The sequence below is a fragment of the Aethalodelphis obliquidens genome, unplaced genomic scaffold (assembly GCF_003676395.1).
Source record: "Aethalodelphis obliquidens isolate GAN/ISIS:26980383/991018 unplaced genomic scaffold, ASM367639v1 scaffold61, whole genome shotgun sequence".
Classification (NCBI taxonomy): domain Eukaryota; kingdom Metazoa; phylum Chordata; class Mammalia; order Artiodactyla; family Delphinidae; genus Aethalodelphis; species Aethalodelphis obliquidens.
Genome location: NW_020838005.1, coordinates 4,525,820 through 4,550,786, shown reverse-complemented (window position 1 = coordinate 4,550,786; position 24,967 = coordinate 4,525,820). Strand labels below are relative to the sequence as shown.

The 24,967-nt window shown below is 40.7% G+C and overlaps 1 protein-coding gene across 2 annotated transcripts in view; it reads right to left on the bottom strand.

The window, feature by feature from the left end:
- Positions 1-106: 106 nt before the first annotated feature.
- Positions 107-24,967, bottom strand: part of ELP3 (elongator acetyltransferase complex subunit 3) — a 113,633-nt gene continuing 88,772 nt past the window's right edge. For both annotated transcript variants that reach the window (XM_027088083.1, XM_027088081.1), the window contains exon 15: positions 107-2,388. In XM_027088083.1, coding sequence (XP_026943884.1) covers positions 2,312-2,388 — 77 coding nt within the window. In that variant the 3' untranslated portion in view covers positions 107-2,311. The remainder of the gene's footprint in view (positions 2,389-24,967) is intronic.

Below are 24,967 nucleotides of genomic sequence, written 5' to 3'. Positions count from 1 at the left end.
GTATTCGTTTGTGTTAGCAGACATTTTTTCCTTTAAAAGGGCTCCACATTCATTCCCAAGTTGGGGAAACAGTAGCTCTACCAGGCCCTTTTACTTGGCGATAATGTATTTTTAAAGTCTCATTTTTTATTTGAATAGATTTCGGTCTGTTTTTGATAATTTAAAAACAACAACAAAACCTCTCCAGGTGGTTTAACAAAAACTTGAGTCAAAAGCGGAGCTATGTGAGTGGGCCTGAGATGGTTGCTAAGGAGTCATTCAATACAGATCAGAAACACAAGCTGCAGCTTTAAATGTTTCACGCGGAGGCCGACAGGATCCTGCCTAACTGATCTTTCTCACGAGGTGGTCATTTGAGCCAGTGCACGTAATCTCTAGGAGAGCCAGGCCAGCCGGGCTGTGGAGGCGCCAGGCACCACAGATGCCGGGGACAGTGCTTGGCAGTCAGGGGAGAAGCTGAAGCTTCTAGCGGCAGAAAGGCTCGGTAAAAGAAATGTTCACATATCGAGGTCTGGGGAAGTCATTCTGGCTTATCCATGAGTTAACTTGAATCTGATGCTAAACAGAACAGCCTGTTTGTGGCCTATCAAACATACACTGTACATCTGCTTTAATTATTAAAGAAAAGGGCGCGCTGACTGGAAGAATGTCGACGTTAAACATGAAGATTAAATGCCTCTCTGGCTGGGAAGCCAATGCCGATACTCCTTCCATGACAAGACTTCCTTCCCAGGTGCCAAGAGCATACTGACTCGCTGTGCATGTGCTGATCTTTTTTGTTTTTTGGTTTTTTTTCCCCCAAGACTGTGCTGAAAACCACGCTTCTCTGGGGCAGTTCCTCAGTTATCTGAGAGGCTGTGTTCTGGGCTATAATCGTCAGTTTGGCTCAAGATTGAGAAGTAGCTGACTTCCTTAAATGGCACTCACAGAAGGCCTCTGCAGTGCCACAGCGCGCCCACAGGAAGTCAGCGCCGTTTGCCTTGTAGCAGTTTAACAAAATGGCAAACAGGACCCAGGAAGAAACAAACAGTGCCCTGGGCAGGAAACCCAAACCCGTAAGCTCATGGCAAATGTCACTGCGTTTACAGGGAGAGGAAAAAACCTTACGTGATTCTTCCTTGTATGTTGAAGATTTTATTTTTCAAACCTTTAGAAGAATCAATTCCATTTAATAAACCTTTGTAAAATGCCACAGAAGCCAAGGGATGCAGGGTTAAGCTATGTTCTTACGAACGGACCCTCTCCAGGCTGAGTCTCCTTAGATTACCTGGAAGTTACATAGAGGCAGTTCTATAAAGATGAAACTTTGAAAAAGCCAGTCTCTTTCCTATTTTTAGATTTGGGCCTGTTTTCCATTTTTTTTGCTTTCACAAAGAAGTTTAACCCTGATTTTTCTCCGTTTAAAACAAACCAAAATCGATTTAAAGAATTAAAATAAAGGGAACAGCACCTGTGGATGTGCCTCTTGACATCCACAGATGTCACCCAAACCCAGACACATGCACGGCAGACTCTGCCTGCTCAGGACAGACCAATGGGGAAGCCAAACGCCTCTCTGGGAGAAAGTGCCGCCCACGGTGTTTTGCAATTGTCAAGAGTGTGCAAAGTACAGACGATTAAAAATGTGAAAGGCTGGTTTCAAGCTTGAAACATAAGCCTACAATCTTGCTTCTTCTCTCCCCATCACACTGTTATTTCAAACCAGAATGATGTCCGTGAAAAGAAAAGCTCATTTTCTTGACCTGTGCTGGAAGGCATATGTAGTTATAGGTCAGAGATCAACGTGACAGTTTTCACATGTCCCAACCTGGCGCTTTTTCTGTACAGGATATAAATAACCTGCTGATAGAAACTGGATATAAATAACCTGCTGATAGAAACTATGTGTCCTCCTCAAATGACATAGCCAGTTTTTAGTTCATGAACCATGCAGTTCAAATGAGATGATCAGTTTGCTTTTGTCACTGTGCCTGAGTCATGGTGAGGTCACTTGCAGGCCTCATGCAGAATTTAGAAATTGGATACAGGACTTAAGCCTCGAAACAGAAGTGACGTCTTGAGAACATGCAGGAGGGCGCGGTGCGGGGGCTCTGAGCGCCCAGGCTCCGTAGGCTTGGTCAGCAGACACCCGGCCCGGCCCTGAGTGCGGCTTCCAGTCTCTGTGGCTCCGGCGGGAGGGCGAGGGGGAGGCTCCTTGTCGGGGGGTCAGGGAGGTCCATGTGCTTCGCTCAGCCTCTGTGCTGAGTGTTCACATCCTGAATCTCTGTTTTCTGCCAGGGAGGACAGGTGTCAAGGTGCGCTGGCGTGGTGGTTATTTTAGATTTTTTACCATGTACGGACCTTGCAATCTGTAGCCAATCTTTCTGTAATAATTCCTGGTGCCAACCCCTGTGAAGAAGCAGACAAACAAAAGTCAGAAGAGTCTCTTACTAAGCATTACTTTAGCAGCCCTCAAAAGCCAGCACACGTGCCCCTCGTAGCCATCCTCCTTTTCCCACTCTCATTCACAGACCAAAGTCCTTTCCAGATCGAATCTCATTTGATTAAGTTTGGAACTTTAAAAACATTCTGAATTCAAGTTGCATTAAAACACAGGAACTGTATTTCAGAGCCTGTGGGTTTACAATCCTGTGGGTACCACGCAGCACGGCTTCAGGTGTTATAGGTGAATGGGAAGTGGTGGATCTAACGTGTGAGATGTCCACACTCCAAGTGAAGCGAGACAGCGTTATGGTTTCCTGGAAGGTTGAACGAGAGGTCAGGTATGGGAAGTGGAGTCTCCACAGCCGCCGGCAGCCAGGGTGCCCTGACCAAGTGAAGTGTCAGTGCCACTCACTCATCCAGAGCAACGATTTTCACCAAACACCATCAGTGGCATTAAATTAGTGCTACTTAATTTGCATTTCATTCACTTTAGTTTTTTTTGGGGGGGTATTAATTGGTATACTTGTTTTGATATATGAGCAGTGTTAAGTACCAGGAGTTTATGTCAGTTTTATATTTGCATCCATTTGAGGAACACTAGCTGATTTAAGTCAATATTAAAGGTCCGTGAAGTTTTTTTCTTTAAAAGGAATCATTATCCTAAATGGTGCCGCTATAATGAAACAAGATCACATTTAAGAAGCTGAGCTCCTAGGAGGATAAAGCATGGCTTACGTGGTACTAGCTATACGAGTGGCTAAGAGAACGGGCTTTCGATCATTCAAAAGATACGGATTTAAGGTCTAGACCTGTCATTTTAAGGGCTGTAGCTTTGGCCATTACTTAATTACATTTTATCATCTATAATAACGTACCTATGTTTTAAGGATATTAAATATTGAATGAGATAGTCCTTGATATGTGCTTAGTCCGGAGTCTGGAAAAAGCCAATTCCTCCAGAACACTGGCTGCTGTTATTATTTTAGAGCTTTTCATGGTCTGATATCTGATTATATTTCTAGCTTCACTGCTTGCTACTGTTCTCCCCTGAAACACTATGCTTCAGCCCCAGTGAAGATTTAACTTTTCTGAAAGCTCCCGGCGTGTCGGGCTCTGCCTAGCTTCCAGGCTTGGCTCATGCTGTGCCCTCTAGCAAACTGATCGAACCCAAGGAGGGGGTCGTGGGAACCTCTGATCTGGAGCTCGTCGGTCAGAAGCACAGTGACAACCTAGACTTGCAGTTGGCATCTGAAGTGGGGTCAGTCCCACCGGACCGACCTGTAACCTGTGGAGTCTGATGCCACCTCCAGGGAGACAGTGTCAGAACGGAGGCAATGGTAGGCCACCTGGCTGGTGGTGCAGAGCTGAGTGATGTGTGGAAACCCCACACCTCCGGCGCAGTAGCGTTGTGGTTTTCGTGTGTGTCACGTAAAGGAAGACGCCGGCGTTTCTCTTTACCGTACTCCTCCCCACGGCTCTCCCCACGGTGCACTGCGATTGCTGGTCGGCTTCCCCACGTGGTGGAAGCTCTATGTATCTTGTTCGTCACTTTGTAGTCCTAGCGATCAGTATGTGCATGAAATCAGATCCCTGCTAGCCCCCTCCAGTCTCGCCTAATTCTGTAGCCCAAACATTTACTATTTAGGAATAGGGTTTCCTGCCGTGTTTTGTTTCCCACCTCTTTCAAAAAAATTTCAAGTATTAAGAAAATGGAACTGAAACTGATGTGATGAAGGTAACAGAACCGTGTCATGTGATAATAGGTCACTGGAGAATTTCCCTTTTAATCCAAGGATTACTGATATTCCGTCTTGCACAATTTCAACCTTGTCTTTGTGTTCTAATCATTACTTTTGTTCAACACTGTGGCTTGGGGTAGAGCAGGGGGAAGACAAAAACATGAACAAATAATGGGTCAGGCAGCAGCTCAGACCCACCGGATCCAGGAAGACATCTCACACCCCTCAGAGGGTACAACCACTTTATTGTTTGCACTCTCTCCTAAAGTTCTATATCCGGAAGCATGTCCTATGACCCAGCAAGTATACTCCCAGAGTGAAAAGAGAAATGAATGCTTACAGCCAACAAAAGACATGTTACTCATAACAGCCAAAACAGGAAATAACCCAAATATCTATCAATAGTAGAATGGATAAATTGTGTATTTTCACGCAATGGAATATGATACTGCAACAAAAAAGAAAGAACTAGAGCTACCTGCAATGCCATGGATGAATCTCACAGACCTAATTTTGCATGAAAGAAACCAGATGTAAAAGATTTCATCAATGCAAAGTTCAGACGCAGGCAAAACTAATTTTACGGTGATACAAGTCAGAATACTGGTTACATTTGGAAGATGATATGGACTGAAAGAAGGAACAAGGGAGTCTTCTGGAGTGCTGAAAAATGGTATATCTTGATCTGGATTATCATTGCATGTACGTCTTAGCTCAATTTAAAAAAACTCAAGAGGGGGCACATCCATTTAATAGATGTTCAATGTGTTTTGAGAGCTCAACTTGTCCAAAGAATTCAGCAAAATAAGGAAAAAGGATGAGAGGCAGGTGGTTAAGAAATCATTACTGGAGTGATCACTCTATTACATAGATGCCTCTGACGTCATTCAATGCAGTGCTTTCTATTTCTAGAATCCTGCATGCTAGAAACTATTTTTTTCATCCTCTTTCTCTGCACTTTAAAAGTTCACATTCAAACTGAACTATGCTCTGTGACATGACAGCATTCGTCAGAGGCACAGGCATCCTGAGATTAAAACGTGCTTTTCCTCATCACCTACATGTACAGACTACAGCATAAATCTAAGAATTCTGAGCAGAGACGTGACATGATTGACTTACATTTGAAAGAGATCACTCTGACTGCTATTTTGAGAACAGAATGAAAGCTCCAGGAGGGCAGGGATTTTTACCTGCACCCGGGGCTAGCACCCGGAGCAATGCCTGCATATATTAAGTACTCATTGAAATATCTGTTTGATGAATGAATAAGTGACCAAGGGCAGAAACAGGGAGACCAGTTAAAAAGCTATTGCAATAATCCAGATAAGAGATGGTGGTGGCTCAAAGCAGAGTCAGGGTGGTGAAGAGTAGCTGGACCCTGGAAACATTTAAAGGCAGAGTCAAAAGAATCTGTTGATGGATGTAGGGTGGGACACACAGAGAGGGGCCCAAGATGACTCTAAGGTTTTTGGCCTGAGTACAGGAATGGTTTGGAGAAAGAATGAACTGCCAGTTAGTGAGACTGAAAGATGGTGAGAAGAGGGTGGTGGGGGGAGGACATCAGGAGCTCGGCTTTGGCTGTGCTGCAGGTGAAATGGCTATTAGACATTCAAGTGGGGATGTTGAGGAATACGTGGTTTTGGAAGCCTTTCTTGCTCTTAGATGGTCTCTTTTCTTGGATGCTCTTTTGGAAAGAAATTTGTTTTCTTTATCTTAATTGAAGGATAATTGATTTATAATAATATTAGTTTCAGGTGTACAACACAGTGATTCAAAATTCTTATAGATTATACTCCATTTAAAGTTATGATAAAATACTGGCTATACTCCTTGCTCTGTACAACATATCCTTGTAGCTTATTTTACACACAGTAGTTTGTGCTTTTTTTTTTTTTTTTGCGGTACGCGGGCCTCTCACTGCTGTGGCCTCTCCCGTTGTGGAGCACAGGCTCTGGACGCGCAGGCTCAGCGGCCGTGGCTCACGGGCCCAGCCGCTCCGTGGCATGTGGGACCTTCCTGGACCGGGGCACGAACCCTTGTTCCCTGCATCGGCAGGTGGACTCTCAACCACTGTGCCACCAGGGAAGCCCTAGTTTGTGCCTCTTAATCCCCTACCTTCCCTCTCCCCACCGGTGACCACTAGTTTGTTCTCCATAGCTGTGAGTCTGTTGGAAAGAAATTTCTGACTGGGGCAGTTGTCTTACGAGGGGAGTTGGCTGAGGAGGAAGCAGGTGGGTGGAGGCTGGTGGAGTGGGCAGCTGAAGACAACCTGGGTCCTTTTTGATACTGTTGAATCAACAACTAACCAAGTCTGAAGCTGCTCTACCAAGGAAGCTGTTAGGAAATAATGTTTTCCGTTTGGTTTAAGCCATTTTGTTTTGGTACTTTTTTGTATTGTACTAATATACATAAGATACTTACCATTTTAACCACTGTTAAGTGTACAGTTTACTGGTATTAAGTACCTTCACACTCTTGTGCAACCATCACCACCATCCGTCTCCAGAAGTAAAACTGAAACTCTGTACCTAGTAAACAATAGCTCCCTGTTCCCTCTTCCCCCTGTCCCTGGCGACCCCCCGCTCTACTTCCTGTCTCTATGGATTTGGTTACTCTAGGTACCTCATGTAAGGGGAATCATTCCGTATTTGTCTTGTGGTGACTGGCTTATATCTTCAAGGTTCATCCATGTTGGGTTTAAACCATGTGAGTTGAGTTCTGTGTTACTTGTAACTGAAAATGTTGTAACTGACATGTGAGCTTGAGGACAGGAAGAGATTAAACACATGAGGTCAAGTCAGCACTTAAAACCATAAATCAGGGTGGTAATTCTGACCATGCTGCTGTCTTATTGGCAAGTCCCAAGACAGAGCTCAGATTCCTCAGCCTGATTTTCACAAAGCTTTTCACGTCCCGTCTGGTTTACCTCTAGTTCCTGCCACAACTGTCCTCAGTCCTTATAGTCCGGCGTTACCAAACAAGGCATAATTTCACTAATCCACTGGCTTGGCCGCTGCCCCTTCAGTGCTGCAGCCCATGCCCCAGGGCACTCCCATTCATCCTTGAACCCTCACTCGGACACCACTTTCGCCAGGAGACCGCTGCACACACCTCCCCTCTCCACAGAGTCTGGCATTCATAACCCCCCTCTCCACGCTGGCGGGATCCTTTAGAGTTCTACTGTTTCAGTAGTCATGCTGTGCTTTATTTTACTTGCATGTCTAACCCCCTTCCTAGAATGTAAGCCTTTTGAAGTCAATGACTTCTATCCTCAGGGCTTAGTACATATAATCAACAGGCAATAAATGCTTGCGGATTTACTGTACTGTATTCAGTTATCATTATGTTGTGTATATATAAAGAAATGTGCTCCTGGGGGATGTATTTGTTTTTAAAAAAGAAAGAAGAACTGGCCCTATGTTAGCTGCCAGGTAGTGGGAATGACTCAATGGAAAAGGGATGAAGGCGGGTAGGGCTTCTTAATCTAGTTACAGATTTCCTACTTGGTTAGCTTACAGATGTAGAGGCAGCTCTCTGATTTATACTATTACCTCTAACTAATAAAAAACTTCCCCTAAAATTTTCAGAAATATTTCTGGATTTTTAAAAAATTGAAGTACAATTCATTTACAATGTTACCTTAGTTTCAAGTGTATAGCAAAGTGATTGTTATGTGTGTGTGTGTGTGTGTGTGTGTATATATATATATATATATATACACACACACAGACACACATATAAGACATTGAATAACACAGACACACATATAAGACATTGAATATAGTTCCTTGTGTGATGTAGTAGGTCCTTGTTGGTTATCTATTTTACATATAATAGTGTATATCTGTTAATCCCAACCTCCTAATTTATCCCTCCCCCCACTTTCCCCTTTGGTAACCATAAGTCTGTTTTCTATGTCTGTGAGTCTATTTCTGTTTTGTAAGTAATTTCATTTGTATAATTTCCTTAGATTCCACATATAAGTGATATCATATATTTGTCTTTCTCTTGCTTACTTAATATGATAATCTATAGGTCTACTATGTTGCTGCAAATGGCATTATTTCACTCTTTTTTATGGCCGTGTAGTATTCTATTTTCTGTGTGTGTGGGCATTATTTTGTTCCTTTTTATGGTTGAGTAATATTCCATTGTACATATATACCACATCTTCTTTATCCATTTATCTGTTCATAGACATTTAGGTTGCTTCCATGTCTCGGCTATTGTATCACTCAATAATGCTGCAGTGAACACTGGGGTGCATGTATCTTTTCGAATTCGAGTTTTCTCTAGATATATGCCCAGGAGTGGGATTGCAGGGTCATATGGTAATTCTATTTTTAGTTTTTTAAGGAACCTCCATACTGTTCTCCATAGTGGCTGCACCAATTTACATTCCCACGAACAGTGTAGGAGGGTTCCCTTTTCTCCACAACCTCCCCAGCATTGATTATTTGTAGACTTTTTAATTATGGCCATTCTGACTGGTGTGAGGTTGGCGTTTTATACTTCTAATTTTACAAAATACATGCCATTTCCCATGGGCTTAAAACAGTCTATTACAGAGAATTTCAAATATACAAAAGGAGAGACAATGGTATATTGAACCTCCACAGACCCACTACCCAGCTTCAACGATTATCAATTCATCCATCAGACTTCTAATGCTTCTAGCTGTCTCTACCCATGTGAAGTCACAAGACAGATTTAACATTTCCTTTTGGTTCTGCTCAGCTCAGTCACTGGAGACATGTTTAATTCCCCTCTTTCAAATAAAGATGATGGTAATCTTTACCATCTTCTTTACCAGTTATTACCAGATTGAAGATGTGCAGCTGGTCAAAGAGCTTTACTTCCCCAAACATGCCACAAGCTTCATCTGTCCACCATAAATAGCTGTAGAGGTGAGAGAGAAGCTGTTCCTTACACCTAGCACAGGACTCAACACCCCTGGACAACCACAAAGTGCCATGTTCTGGAGTGCCCTGATTCCCTAAGTGTGCTGGTTAAAGGGACAGCTTTACTGGGGTACAACTCAGCATTCCTCAGTCAGATTCCCACTGAGCATGCAGGCTCCTCAGGTTCTCTACTTTTGCCCTAATACAGGAGGTGGGCGCTGGAAACTGCTACCACCTTGAGGAGAGAGGCACTCAGGCTTTGCTATGAGCCTTTTTGAAGGAAAGGCATATCTTTCAAGCTCCTCTCCTTGTTTTCAGTAACATGCTGTAGCACTGAGATGAGAAGTCTACTTCTAGACCTTCAGGGAGGCCTTAAGTCTTTTAACCTCTAGGCAGTCTGGACTCCAACCTCTTACTTAAATGACTAAACAAAAATATTCCCCATTTGTATTTCTCTGTGCCTCTTGTTTCTCAAAAGAAAGATTCTTCCTCCGTTTCTACACTCTGCAGAACAGGCTGGCAAAAGTATTAGCATTCTTAGCCAGCTTAGAAGGGAACACACCATCACCAGCGTGGGTGGGCCACACTCGGCAGCCTTCTCCTCCTTGGTTAGCAGGGCTCCTACAGCCCTCGTCACAGTAACTTTCCTCTTGTTAGCCAGCCAAGAAAAAGCAATTACCTTTCACAGCTGACGTCAGCCAAGCTCCTGGACTGACGTGGGCAGCTGTGTCACAGGCTCCTGCCCTTGAGGATCCGTGTTCTCTACCTGATCGCCTGCGTGCGATTCTGCCAATCCCTGGGCTGGGGGTGAGCAGGAGTAATCTCTGTGCAGCAGTCCTCAGGGAGCCCTAGCGGCAGAGCCAACAGTTGTCAGCGGAGCAGTAAGGACGGGGAGCAGAGGGGCAGTCCACATGCTTGCTTTGTTTTATCCTCCAAGTTGCTGAACCCACAACCTGTATCTACCTATATCACGGGGGCCTTTTTCCTACTCTTGGAGGCAGGATAAATATTTTTATCTTCACTACTTTACCAGCTGTGATGATGATGAAAGGAGAGAAAGTGAAAAAGAATACCTTGGGGCTCCCCTGGTGGCTCAGTGGTTAAGAGTCCGCCTGCCAATGCAGGGGACACGGGTTTGAGCCCTGGTCCGGGAAGATCCCACATGCTGCGGAGCAACTAAGCCTGTGTACCACCACTACTGAGCCCATGCACCTAGAGCCCGTGCTCTGCAACAAGAGAAGCCACCACAATGAGAAGCCCGCGACCGCAACAAAGAGTAGCCCCTGCTCGCCACAACTAGAGAAAGCCCGAGTGCAGCAATGAGGACCCAAAGCAGCCAAAAAACCAAAACAAAACAAAAAACTAAAAAACAAAAGTGTGTGTGTGTGAGGGGGGAAAATCACAAAACCTTAAAAAGATGAATCAAAGATGAAAATGGAAAAAACCTAGCTGTTTATTTAAATTCTACTGATTCTATATTAGAAAGTATGCAATCTATTTTAACATAACTTTAGAGGAAGCAGGCAAAAGGGAGTAAACTAGTCAATGTGGTACCTAATTTGGCTGCAAAACTCTGCTTCTCCACCTTACTGCAGCCCTTTCTTTCTAAGGGGATAAATCCAACACCAGAGTAAAGCTTAGAAGCTGAAAATAAACACATTTTCCCTTTAAAAGAGAAAATAAGTCAGGAGCAGGAAATGAGCCTCAACTCAACCCAGCTTGTGATTCTAACTAACTCCATCTCAAAACAAAAGAAGCAACAACTTTATAGCTGAGCGACTGTGAAGTACAAAGCTAGAGGAAGACGACTCTTCGGAGCCCTTAGATACATGCCAGGCACGCATGCTGGATGCTCAACACACACCAACAAGACTGAGATTACTATCCTGGGAGGCACGAGAGCTTCAGAAAGGGTCATAACTCAAGGTCACATGGCTGGGAAGTAGAAGAACCATAATTCAGGGCCAGCTTGTCTCCACAGCACGCAGAGTGTTCCCAAGGAGCCATGGTGCCTGTGCTGTGCGTGATGCCAGACCCTGCTTCCCCAGCTCTGGCTTTAAATATCTAGTTGGCTCTGATAACAGTACATCCATTTTTTATTAAAGCACAGAAAGGACATTTGACTTGTCTCAATCACCTCACCTCCTCTATCTGTGTCTAATTTCTCAGTGTCCTTTGTTTGATAAATCACTAGATGAAACAAACATGGTGACCTTATTTCCATTTCACTAACAGAGCTCAGTAAGAAACAATACTTACATAAAAGATTCTGATAACACAGGTAGGCAACACAAAACTGTGTTAAAAGACATGGCTTACAAGTGTGAGAACTACTGGGAAGGGGGATACTTTTAAATAACAACTTGATAAATGTGGTCACCCTTTTTAAAATGAAGAGAAATACGATGTAGAGTTTGGGGGAAAAAAAGCAACAAAGATGGAACAATGATGGAAACTAGACTCTAGAGGAGGAGACAAGTCAGGAGTATTTAAGCTTGCAGAAAAGGTGACTTCAGTCTTTGACCAGGATCAACTTTCCAGCTGAAGACAATTTAAAAATTTAGACAAAATTAAAAATGCTTCCACTAGAAAAATATCAAAGATCTAACAGTTATTATCAGGCAGAAAATAAGGAGAAAACGTGAGCTTTGAGAAGGAAGTAGAGCCTTTTCTACCTCAGTGGTGATGCCAACCCAGGAAGGTCGACCAGAGACAAGTAGGATGGGAGGAGTCACGTGGCCACCAGAGGCAGAGAACCAGCTGCCAACACCTTGAATCTCACTCCCCTTCTCGAAGGGAGGTGGGGGAGCAACGAACATCTAGGTCTTGAAGTATTCCTGAAAGCAAATTCTCTCATAAAATGCTCAGCGAATAATAAAAACAAGGCACACTTAGAGACGACCACATGATAAGAAATAAGAGACTTCAAATCTGGAGTCCCTGCCATTATTTGACATAGACTGTAGAAAAGCTATGTTTACTACATACATGGAAATGGATACCGAATTTAAGAATGTTTAGAAGCAACAGGAAACTATAAAACATGATATAACAGAGTTGAAAAAGATGCCAGAAATCAGAGAATTGAATGATAAAATAAGAACTTAGGCATCAATGGATGAGTTTAATGGTAGATTAGACTTAATCAGTAAAGTGTAAGTTAAGTCAGAAGGAACTATCAACAACGAAGCATGGAGAAACAGAATAAGGGGTGGGGGAAAGAGGGTATGAGACACAATGGATACAATGTATAGGTCTAACATATGTTTAACTGGAGTCCCAGGATGAGGGGGAAGAGAATGGGATAAAATCAATATATGAGTCAGAGACTGAAAATTACATGGGGAAAAAAAAAACAAACCACCACCAATTAAAGAAACCCAAGGAAACCTAAGCAAGCTGAAGCAGAGGAAATGCACATCTAGCAACAATCATGGGAAAACTAGAGAAAACAAAGACGATCTAAAAATAGAGATACTAAAGAAACCATAAAAGCAGCCAGAGCGCATCCTCAAAGACAGACATCTGACCTCCTAACTGCATCATTAAAAATCAGAAGACCCTGGAAAGACAGCTTCAAGGTGCTGAAAAGAAATAAATGCAAACCCAGAATTCTATACTCAGTGAAAACTTACTTTAATAAGCAAAATAAGATATTTCATACAATCAAAATTAGAATAATTTGCTACCAGATTATTACTAAAATAAATTCTTTAGGTACAAAGAAAACAATACTTGCAAATTACCCAAATAAATACTCATCAGTAGTAAAACAGATAAACTGTGCTATATCCACATCATGGAATCCTATATATCAATGAAAATGAATAAACTATCTTAGAGATTCAGCAACGATTGAAGAGCAAAGAAAGCGATAAATATACCAGTAAATCTAAATGAATATGGACTGTATATAACAATAATTATAGTAGTAATAATAATGTCTTTTGGGTTTTTGAAAAAATATATCTCACACACAGACACTTCAGAAAAGAGGACATCTAAATGGCCAACAAGCATATGAAAAGGCAGTCAACTTCATTAGTCATCAGGGATTGTAAATTAAAACTACAAAGAAACACCACTACATACACATCATACTGAACAACTGAAACTCTTATACATTCCTGGTGGGAATGAAAGTTGGTAGCCCTTTGGAAAACCACTCTGCAGACTCTTATAGTTGAACATATGTATTCCCTGAAATCCAGCAATGCCACCCCTAGGTATATATTCCACACAAGTGTGTGTTTATGAGCCTTAAGATACATATATAAGAATATTCATAAGCCCAAACTGGAAACTACCTAAATATCCAGCAAGAGTAAGACAGATAAACTGTGAGATATTTGCGTAATGGAATCTAGCCTATCAATGAAAATGAATGGACATAGCCACACACAATGTGACCTAATCTCACAAACAATGTTGCACCAAAGTAGCCAGAACAACAAAATGATCCCACTTATCTAAAATTAAAAACAACAAAATTAAACTATTTATAAATGATTCATAATTAGGTAGTGAAATATAAAGAAACACACAGAAGAAAGTAGGAAAAAAGAGGCTACTGGTGAAGGAGGAAGGCAAGGAGAGGGGAGGGGATTACAATGGGGTGGGGTCAACAGGGATGTTGGTTATGTTCTTGACCTAAGTGGCAGCTGGTTAAACAATTCATTTTTTAACATCTAATCAACTTTGCTGTCTATTTGCTACAGTTCACTGTCAACTTTTAAAAATGAAAAAAAAAAAAAAATGAAAACGAGAAGGTAAGATTAAGTTATTTCAACTATATGAATGTTTCTTTAAATGGGGAAATAAGTCAGGTCTTCATGCATATGGAAAATCAAATGAGAAAACTTGGGTTTAGTGATTCCAACTGGACAAAGAAAACATGAAATTTCTAATGTGACTTAATAGAGGAAGAAATCGTTTAATCAAGTATTTATTGAGGATATACTAGGAGCCTGGAAATTAATGAGTTTTACCTCCTGGAATCTTCAAGAAAAGAAAAACTCTAGCCTAATAGACATTTTCATGTCTGAAGAAGGAAAATGAATTCGAAATCTGGAGGTTCATTCCTGTTCTTTGACACGACCTTTGTTAGGACACAGGGCTGTGCTTCATGGCTAGTTATGTGTTGGACTGAATTAAAATTGAGCCCACATCACATTCCTAAAGCCAAACTTGAAAAAAGAGAGAAAATATGCTAAATCTATCCTTTGAAACTTAAATCTCTGATTTTTCTGATTAGATGCAAAAGACTGAGATAAGTCATGATCACTTAGTAAAAAAAAAAAAAATCAGTGAAATAAAAATAACTTCAAAAAACTGTTTAAATTACTTTTGGGTTCAATTAATCAACTATTGAGTGCTTGATATATGACTAGCAGCATTAATACAAGGCAAATGTATTCATTAGTTTCATTCATTTGCTGCTGAAATGAGATTTTATTATATCCCATTGATCTCTTAGTAGGATGGCAATATTTCACTCTTCAGCAATACACACTGGTATCAGAGTTGGGGAAAGGTTTTTCTTCTGTTTGAAAATGAGCCAGATTAACTCAATGACCCTAAATCTTTGAAAGAGAATTTTTTTTCCTGTTCTGTTAAAAAGAAACTCTTAGAAGGTTACCCACATATGATCTTAGCTCTTCAAAGTAATTGGTTATTGCAAGTCATTAACACAGCACATTAGTACATTTATTCTCCATCACAGAGACTATCTCAGGAGAAGAGATTCAACCAGTTACCCAGCAGCCTAAAGGTTCCCCTGTTCCTTCTGAAATGGGTACACCAAGATAACAAAGTAAAAATGAACAAAGAATAAAAGCAGTAACTTATAAAGCACGTATAGACTCTAAATAGAAGCTACTGTGGTAACTTACAGTAGGGAGATGCTGGAGGGTTATCCTATAGCTCTTAGGTTTATGCTTCACAGCGAGTCTGACATAGGAGGGCCCACAGTCATCTAATTCAAAAATGAGTGGCTCTGTTCCCACCAGTGCAGAATGTATGCTATGTCACAGATCGTTTTCACTACTTCATGTCTCAAATCATTAGTGTGTTTCTGTAGAAGTTAAAGACTATCATCGGTAACCTGGTAGGAAGAGGGATCTCTTCTGTTTATAGTCTTTAAAAAAAAAAAAAAGACTTTAAGAAGGAAAATGGTAGAGTAGAAAACGCTACAGATCAGTCCCTCTACTGAAACAACCAGTAAGCTGGAAACAACCATCAAAGCCAACTACATGGGGACACCAGAACCTGATAAGGCACTTACAGCAACCAGGGGAGTGCCTGATGAAGGGAGGGGCCGCTGCCCTTTGGTAAGAGGGCAGCAGATGTGAACCACCTACCATCCCCCTCTCCTAGAGTGGCCAGCTGGAGCCAGGGTGGGCAGTAAGGGTATCTATTGTATTCCCTTACCACCTTTTTAAAAAAGATTCAGACATTTAAGGAAATCCCTGTCAGGTCACAGGCTGATTGCAGAGAAAATGAGACAAGAAATTTTAGTGAGCACATGCAACAAAGAATACTGACTTTGCCAAAATAGCTTGAAGAAATACAAGTGGATGACTACAGCCCTTAAGAGCAATCCCCGAGGAGGGAGAGAATCTGACTTTTATAATTCTTGAGTATGTGCAGTTCTAAACAAAAAAATTGCAAAGCATACCAAAAACAGGAAACTAAGACTCATTCACAAGAAAGAGAGAAGTGGACAGAAACTACGCCTGAGGAATCTTAAACACTGATTACTAGGCAAAGTCAACTGTCTCAGTTATGCTCAAGGAGCTAAAGGAAATCATGTCAAAGAACTAAAGGAGCACAAACAACAAAAGCAGAAGTCAATAAGTGGGACTGCATGAAACTAAAAAGCCTCTGCACTGCAAAAAAAAAAAAAAACAAAAACAAAATGAAAAGGCTACCTACAGAATGGGAGAAAATATTTATATTTGCAAACCATATACTGGATAAGGAGTTAATATCCAAAATATATAAAAACTCATATAACTCAATAAAAAAAATCTGATTAAAAAAACTGGCAGAGGAACTAAATAGACATTTTTCCTATTGGCCATAGAAAACATTCAAATGGCCAAAAGGGACATGAAAACGTGTTCAACATCACTAATCATCATGGAAATGTAAGTCAGAACCACAATGTGATAGCACCTCACATCCGTTAGAATGACCATCACCAAGAAGTCACAAGAGATAACAAGTGCTGGTGAGGACATGAAGAAAAGGGAAGCCTGGTACACCACTGCTGGAATATAAGTTGGTAATGTTTTTTTCCACTATGGAAAACAGTACAGAGGTTCTTCAAAAATTTAGAACTACCATATGATCCAGCAAATTCCACTTCTGGGTATATATCCAAAGGAAATAAAAACAGGATATTGAAGAGAAATCTGCACCTCCATGTTTATTGTAGCATTATACACAATAGCCAAGCTATGGAAACGACCTAAGTATGTCAATGAATAAATGTATAAAAAAACTGTTCACACGCACGCGCGCAGACACACACACACATACAGAGAAATATAATTCAGCCCTAAGAAAGGTGGAAATTCATTTTCATACCATTTGCAACAACATAGATGAACCTTGAGGACATTATGCCAAGTGATATAAGTCAGATAGAGAGAGACAAATACTGTATACCACTTGTGGAATCTGAAAAAGCCAAACTTGTAAAAAGAGAGCATAGGATGGTGGCTACCGGTGGCTGCGGGGTAGGGAAATAGAAGAGATGCCATTTAAGGGTACAAACTTGACACCTGTAGATAAATAAATCCTGGTGATCTAATACACAATATAATGATTACAGACAACAGTACTGCGTTATAAATATCAAATCTGCTAAGAGACTGGATCTTTATTCTCACCACAAAAAAGAAATGATAATCATGTGATGTCTTAGAGGTGTAACACTAAAATGGCAATGATACTGCATTATATAAATGTAACAAATCAACACGTTCTACATCTTAAACTTACACAGTTATATGTCAAATCTATTTCAATTAAAAAAAGAAAATAAAAAGGACTAAAGGAAATGAGAACACTGTATGAACAAAGGGGGGAACCCAATAAAGATAAATTATAAAAAGGAATCAAACAGAAATAGTGGAGCTGAAAAGTACAATAGCTAAAATAAGGGACCTGTGTTACACCACCACAATCAAGCATACTAACACCACATCATAGGAGTCTCAGAGGGAGATGAGAGAGAGAAAGGGTAGAAAAAATAAATAATGCCCAAAAACTTCCCAAATTTGATGAAAGACATGAATCTACACTCCTCGGAAGTTCAACAAGTTCCAAGCAGGATAAACTTAAAGAGATCAACACCAAGGAACATTATAGTAAAAAAAAAAAAAAAAAAAAAAAAAAAAATTTTTTTTTTTTTGGCTGTGTCGAGTGGCATGTGAGATCTTAGTTCCCTAACCAGGGATCGCACCCGGCCCTCTGCAGTGAAAGCGCAGAGCCTTAACCACTGGCCCACCAGGGAAGTCCCCAGTCAAACTGTTGAAAGCCAAAGACAGAATCTTGAAAGTAGCAAGACAGAAGTGACTCGTCACATACAAGGGATCCTCAATAAGATTAAGAGCTGATATCAGAAACCATGGAGGTCAGAAAGGAAGTGGGGTGACACATTTAAAGTGCTGAAAAAAAAAAAAATGTCAACCAAAAATTCTTTATCTGGCAAAAGTATTTTTCAAGGATAAAGGATAAATTGAGACATTTCCAGATAAACCAGAGCTAAGGAAATCTATTATCACTAAACCTACCCTACAAGAATCCTTCAGGATGAAATAAAAGGATATTAGGTAGTAACTCAAAGTAACTCAAAGCCATGTGAAGAAATAAGTAAACACTGGTAAAGATAACTACATAGGTAAATTAAAAAAGCTGATATTATTGTTCTTTTGGTTTGTAACTCCTCTTTTTTCCCTATATAATTTAAAAGGCAAATTCATAAAATAATTATAAATTTATGTCAAAGGTCAGACAGGTATAAAGATGTAATCTGTGACAGTAACAATGTAAACAAGAGATAGAGATGTATAGGAGCAGAATATTTGCATATTACTCAAACTAAAATGATTATTACCCAAACTAGGTTGTTATAAATTTAAGATGTTAATTGCAATCCCTAAGGTAATCACTAAGAAGATAACTCATTACCAAAAGAGAGCTGGGGTGGATCTAGTATCAAATGAAACACATTTTAAGTAAACAAAAGTTTATGAGAGACAAAGAGGGACGTTGCAAATTGATAGAAGGTTCAATTCATCAAGGTTTAACAGTTATAAATGTATGTATCAGTTATAATGTATGTAACAGTTATAAATGTATCGAATGACAGAGCCTCAAAATATATGAAGCAAAAATGGACAGAACTGAAGGGAGAAATAGATAGTTCTACAAGAGCTGGAGACTACCATACACATTTTCAATAATGGAGGACTTGAACAACACTTTAAACCAATTAGATCTAACAGAACACATCACCCAACAACAACAGAATACACGTTTTCCACAGTGGACACGTAGCATTCTCCAGGTTAGATCATATATCAGGCCATAAAACAAGTCTTAATAAATTTTAAAAGACTGAAATCATACAAAGTATGAAAAAAAAAGTACAAAGAAAAAAAGACTCAAATCACTAAAATCAGAAATGAAAGAGGAAACATTACTACTGACTTTACAGTAATAAAAAGAATTATAAGAGAATATGAATAACAATATGAATATGTATGTACACCAACACATCGGATAACCTAGTTGAAATGGACAAATTCCTAGAAACATAAACTATGAAAACTGACTCAAGAAGAAACAGGAAGTCTATATAGTCCTGTAACAAGTAAAAAGATTGATTCAATAATCAAAAACCTCCCATCAAAGTAAAACTCAGGACCAGATGGATTTACTGGTGATTTCTACCAAATGTTTAGAGAATTAACACCACAATCCTTCTCAAACACATCCAAAAAACTGAAGAGGGACACTTCCTAACTCATCCTATGAGGCTAGCAATACCTTGATACCAAAGCCAGACAAAGACACTACAAAGAAAATTACAGACCACTATCTTTATGAAAATATATGGGAGAAAATATTTAAGAGTCTTGTAGCCAGAGGATATTAAAAATTCCTACAACTCAACAACAAAAAGACAAAAAACCCAATTAAAAAATGAGCAAAGGACTTGAATAGACATTTTTTAAAAGGCACAAATGACAAGCACACAAAAAGATGTTCAACATCATTTTAGTCATCAAGGAAATGTAAGCCGAAACCCCAATAAAACATCACTTCATATCATTAGGATGGCTATAAAATAAGAAAAAAAAAAAAAAAAACGGAAAATAACAAGTGCAGGCAAGGATGTGGAGAAATTGCACCCCTTGTGCACTGTTGATGGGAAAGTAAAATGATGCAGCAGCTGTAGAGAATAATTTGGTGACTCCTCAAAAAGTTAAATGGAATGACCACTGATCCAGCAACTCCACTTCTGGGTACAGACACAAAGGAACTGAAAGCAGAGACTCAAATAGATATTTGTATACCAACGTGATAGCAACATTACTCACAATAGTCAAACGATGGAAACAACGAGAGAGAGAGAGAGAGAGAGAGAGTGTGTGTGTGTAAAGCATGGATGAGCCTTCAAGACATTATGCTAAGTGAAATAAGCCAGACACAAAAGGACACATATTGTATGATTCCATTTCACAGAGTCAGAAAGTAGATTAGAAATTACCAGGGCACTGAGGTTGTTTCCATCTCCGGGCTATTGTAAATAAAGCTGCAATGAACATTGTGGTACATGACTCTTTTTGAATTTCGGTTTTCTCAGGGTATATGCCCAGTAGTGGGATTGCTGGGTCATATGATAGTTTTATTTGTAGTTTTTTAAGGAACCTCCATACTGTTCTCCATAGTGGCTGAACCAATTCACATTCCCACCAACAGTGCAAGAGGGTTCCCTTTTCTCCACACCCTCTCCAGCATTTATTGTTTCTAGATTTTTTGATGATGGCCATTCTGACTGGTGTGAGATGATATCTCATTGTAGTTTTGATTTGCATTTCTCTAATGATTAATGATGTTGAGCATTCTTTCATGTGTTTGTTGGCAATCTGTATATCTTCTTTGGAGAAATGCCTATTTAGGTCTTCTGCCCATTTTTGGATTGGGTTGTTTGTTTTTTTGTTATTGAGCTGCATGAGCTGCTTGTAAATTTTGGAGATTAATCCTTTGTCAGTTGCTTCATTTGCAAATATTTTCTCCCATCATCGGATGAATGGATAAAGAAGATGTGGCACATATACACAATGGAATATTACTCAGCCATAAAAAGAAATGAAATTGAGCTATTTGTAATGAGGTGGATAGACCTAGAGTCTGTCATACAGAGTGAAGTAAGTCAGAAAGAAAAAGACAAATACCGTATGCTAACACATATATATGGAATTTAAGAAAAAAAATGTCATGAAGAACCTAGGGGTAAGACAGGAATAAAGACACAGACCTACTAGAAAATGGACTTGAGGATATGGGGAGGGGGAAGGGTAAGCTGTAATAAAGCGAGAGAGAGGCATGGACATATATACACTAACAAACGTAAGGTAGATAGCTAGTGGGAAGCAGCCGCATGGCACAGGGATATAGGCTCGGTGCTTTGTGACCGCCTGGAGGGGTGGGATAGGGAGGGTGGGAGGGAGGGAGACGCAAGAGGGAAGAGATATGGGAACATATATATATGTATAACTGATTCACTTTGTTATAAAGCAGAAACTAACACACCACTGTAAAGCAATTATACCCCAATAAAGATGTTAAAAAAAAAAAAAGAAGTTACCAGGGGCTTGGGAGATGGTGAAATTGGGAATTACTGCTTAGTGAGTACAGAGTTTCTGTCTGGGGTGATGAAAATGTTTTGGAAATAGTGGTGATGGTTGCACAACATTGTGAATGTAACTAATGTCACTGAACTGTGTACTTAAAAATGGTTGTAATGGCAAATTTTATGTTATATACAATTTACTGCTTCCCCAAATGGGGGGGAAAAGTCTTTAAGGTGCATTAACTATCTTCGGTATTTATGGAGAGGAAGGAACGTCCGTCGATTAGGGTCAGATCTCCCTAGGGAAAGCATGTACCCTTGCCTAAGATGCTCTTCTATATTCCATAGCCTAGAAGGAAGACATAAATGGGCAACATCTTAGACCTAAAGCGTGAGACATTTAGACAGGCCTGTAAGGGGAAACAGAGGAATGTCCTCATGGAAGAGAGGGCAGACATAGGTCAGATGCAGGTGCTTCTTGTGCGGCCTGCCAAACTCCGCTTAAGACAGTGTTAGGTGTGCCTGTGCTGCATGATGGCTGCATGAAAATACTGACATCAGGACGGGGACAAGAACCCCTAATGCTAGGTATGCCCAAAGACAGTCCATCCTGGGAGAAGGCTACCTGAAGTTTCCTGTAGAAAGGGGCTGGATGCCTATTAATCACAAGTTAATGAAAGTGTATTCGCTCACTTAGTATCCAAAGATGGTCACTACCAGAGCCTCTCTCTTTGAGAAGTGGGATTTTTTCCTTTCCCTTTAAATCTGGGCTGGCCCAATGACTTCCTTAACCCCAAAAAATGGGGCAGAAGTCACATCGTAGCAGGCAGTCTCTAAAATGACCCTCGAAGTTCACTGTCTCCCGGTATTCACAGTCATGTGTACTCCCTTTCCCTTGAAGGTGGCGTTAGACTTGTCGGCTCTCTTCTGAGACCAGGCTATGAAGACTAGGCTTCCATGTCAAAGGGACTCTGTCTCTGTGATCACTCTGCTGGGGGAAGCAGGCTGCCACGTGATGAGCAGCCCCACGGAGAGGCCCACATGGCATGGGGAGGAACGGTGGCCCTGAGACCAACGGCCCGTGAGAAACTGAAGCCTGCCAAAAACCATACAGTGAACTTGGAAGTGACCCTTCCATCCCAATTGAATCTTGAAATGATTACAGTCCCGGCTGACACTGTACATGCAGCTTTATGAGATGCTCTGAGCCAGAGGCACCCAGCTAGGTCCCTTCTGGATTCCTTACCTACAGGGACCATGAGATAACGGCTTGTTGTTTTCAGCCACTACGTCTTGTGGCTTTTTTATTACACAGCGATAAATGATGCATATAAGATGTTCTGCAACTTCTAAACCGAGGCCTTTCCTCCCTCCTCTTAGAGGCCAGCCTTCATGCTAGGAGCAGTTCAAGGCATGTGGAGAAGCAGCAAGGTGCTCATGTGGACAGTCTCAGCCAGCATCCGCTACCAGCTAGAAGACAGACTCTAGGTAAGCCACCCCAGCAGCTGCCAGCCATTCAAGCCACTCCAGCCGAGGCACTAGACATCATGGAACAGAGATAAGCCATCTTCTCCATGCCCTGCTGAATGTCTGACCTAGAGAATCACTGAGCAAATAAAATGGTTGTCTGAAGCCACTAAATTTTGGGGTGGTGTGTTCCACCACAATAAATAACCCAGACAACCACTAGTTAGTAGGATTTGCAGTAAGAGGTAACAGACCACACAGGGTATAGATCTGGGGCTTCTGACTGGTACACTAGACATCAGTGATTCATTCACAAATGGTGGGCAAACTGAACAACTGGATGCATTGGGAGGCACAGGATGAGGTGCGTAAGGAAACGTTACCCTGTGGCTACAATCTAAAACCTAAATCCACCACTTAATGTCTTGAAAATGTGAGCCGTTGGTTAGAGTCAGCAGTTTAAGCCAGACTGACCAAAGAAATCCCCTGTGTATGTCTTGCTGGAATTAGAAATGCCCAACTAAAAAGGCTCTATAATATCAGTATCTTGGTTGTTGCTAAAAAACGGGAGCATCAGTATTTTCCAGCATTATTTAGTTACCTGCTCACCCAAATGGGAAGAATCTGCCAAAGCCCTGCCTCTAACAGATCTAAAAGAGAAAAGCTTTATCAAATTGAATGGGTTATAGCAATGTCAAACATTTAGAGAAAAGCACAGTACTAATCACATGAATGTTACACTGGTAAGGAGTTAACACTGCAACAAACTATAAAAGAGCCTTTGTGATAGACAGCAGATGGTGAGCAGTGCAGGCTAGACCACTTTGGAAAAGGAGTCCTTGCTCAGAAAAAAGCCTGTGAAGCATGTAACTTTACAATAAAGACGGTCCTTTATATTAAAGCTCCCAGACCTCTCGGGCATATTATTAGGAACCACATAACTCTATTCCTCTACCCAAGCAGAAGTATACAGCTATCATTCCCAATACCCATAAACAAAAGGGAACAGGAATGGGAGGAAAAAGTCTACAAACGCAGGTGTGTCAGCCAAATTAGCAAGGCCATCCTCCGAGACTTTAACCTGCACGTTTCGGAGACACAGGAAGACTTGACAGCATGGATGTGGGAAGGACGTGCCAAATGCAAATCCTGTTCCTCCAATGCCAGCACATCTACTGGTATCACTAGCTTCTGCCTAGGAAACGTCACCAAAAATTCACTTGCCCACAAGATCCAAACAGTGGAAACTGACTAATGGCCTATTTGGGAATATTTGAAAAACATGCATTAATTAATATAGTCATGTGATGCCAAGTGAGAGATGGGTCCAATGCACTTGATATGCAATGTACTATATAACTGGTACCTGATTCATCTATAAATGAATAAACATCAAGTCAGGGAATAAAGAGTCCTGAAGTGAGCTATGCATCAATGCCTCCACAGCAATACAGACACCACTTAGCACACATTTAGCTAATCTGATACCAAGCTAAGTAGTATTCTATGTCATCAGTGCTAGTCTGATTAATAAAGACGATGAAATTAATAAAGTTCTTGTTGTAAAGCAATATTTTATGTTGTACCTATTGTTCTTGAAAAGAAAGATATTCACCACCACCACGACAAAATCCCACTGGAACATGCACCAAAAATGAAATATGTATGATCACAGTTAGAATATCAAAATGAAAGAAACAGAGGAATATACAGAGCCCTAATAATGTGCATTTAACGAGGGAATAGTTAGGGGATAATTTATGAAAAGATAAATTATGTAAAGGCATGAAACAGAAGCTATAAAAGAGCAAACAGCCTTTTCCCTTCCTTTCTGAGAAGTCCTATATTAACACATGCGGCACAAACCGGTTTGCATTTGGCAGGCTTCCTGTGTCCATTAGCAAATAGGTAAGCCAAAATAAGGAAAGCTTTTCTAGGCATTTTGGTAATGATTACAAGTCCATTACCAGACAGATCTAGTTACAAATGTACCCTTTTTTTTTTTTCCAATTAGATTATAATGCAAAGAATAAAACTACCTTCACCTCAAAAGGAGGGAGATGTGTCACAGCCTGGAATACAGGCCAAGTTTCTGGGGCCCAGTAAGTAATCTCAGTCATTGGTAGTTCATTGAAACAAAACGACTGTTACTTTCTGCCCACATATCATTTGATTAATCAGTGGCTCTGGGGCACAAGACCATTAATTTCAGTCCCAGGAAGCCATATCGGATGCTATAAGTCTCAGGCACATTGATTTTTTTCACTAGTGGGGATTGTACATGTGGCTTTAGAGTCATAGAACTCTGAGCATCATGATCTAGAACGATGTCATCCCACGGTGACTCGTTTGCTCATCCTGTATTTAAGCTCTTCTCCCCTCTTCTCTGCCTTTTTAAAAGGTTTAAACAAAATGGCTATCAGCCTCTGACTTCAGTGATTTCTGTCATCAAACACTCAGACATTTTCCTCGTTTCTCATCATCGTTTGATCCGTCAGCCTGGTACAATTCTTGGCCAATGGCCATGTTAATTTTCTACTTGAAAGAACACAAATAGGATACCG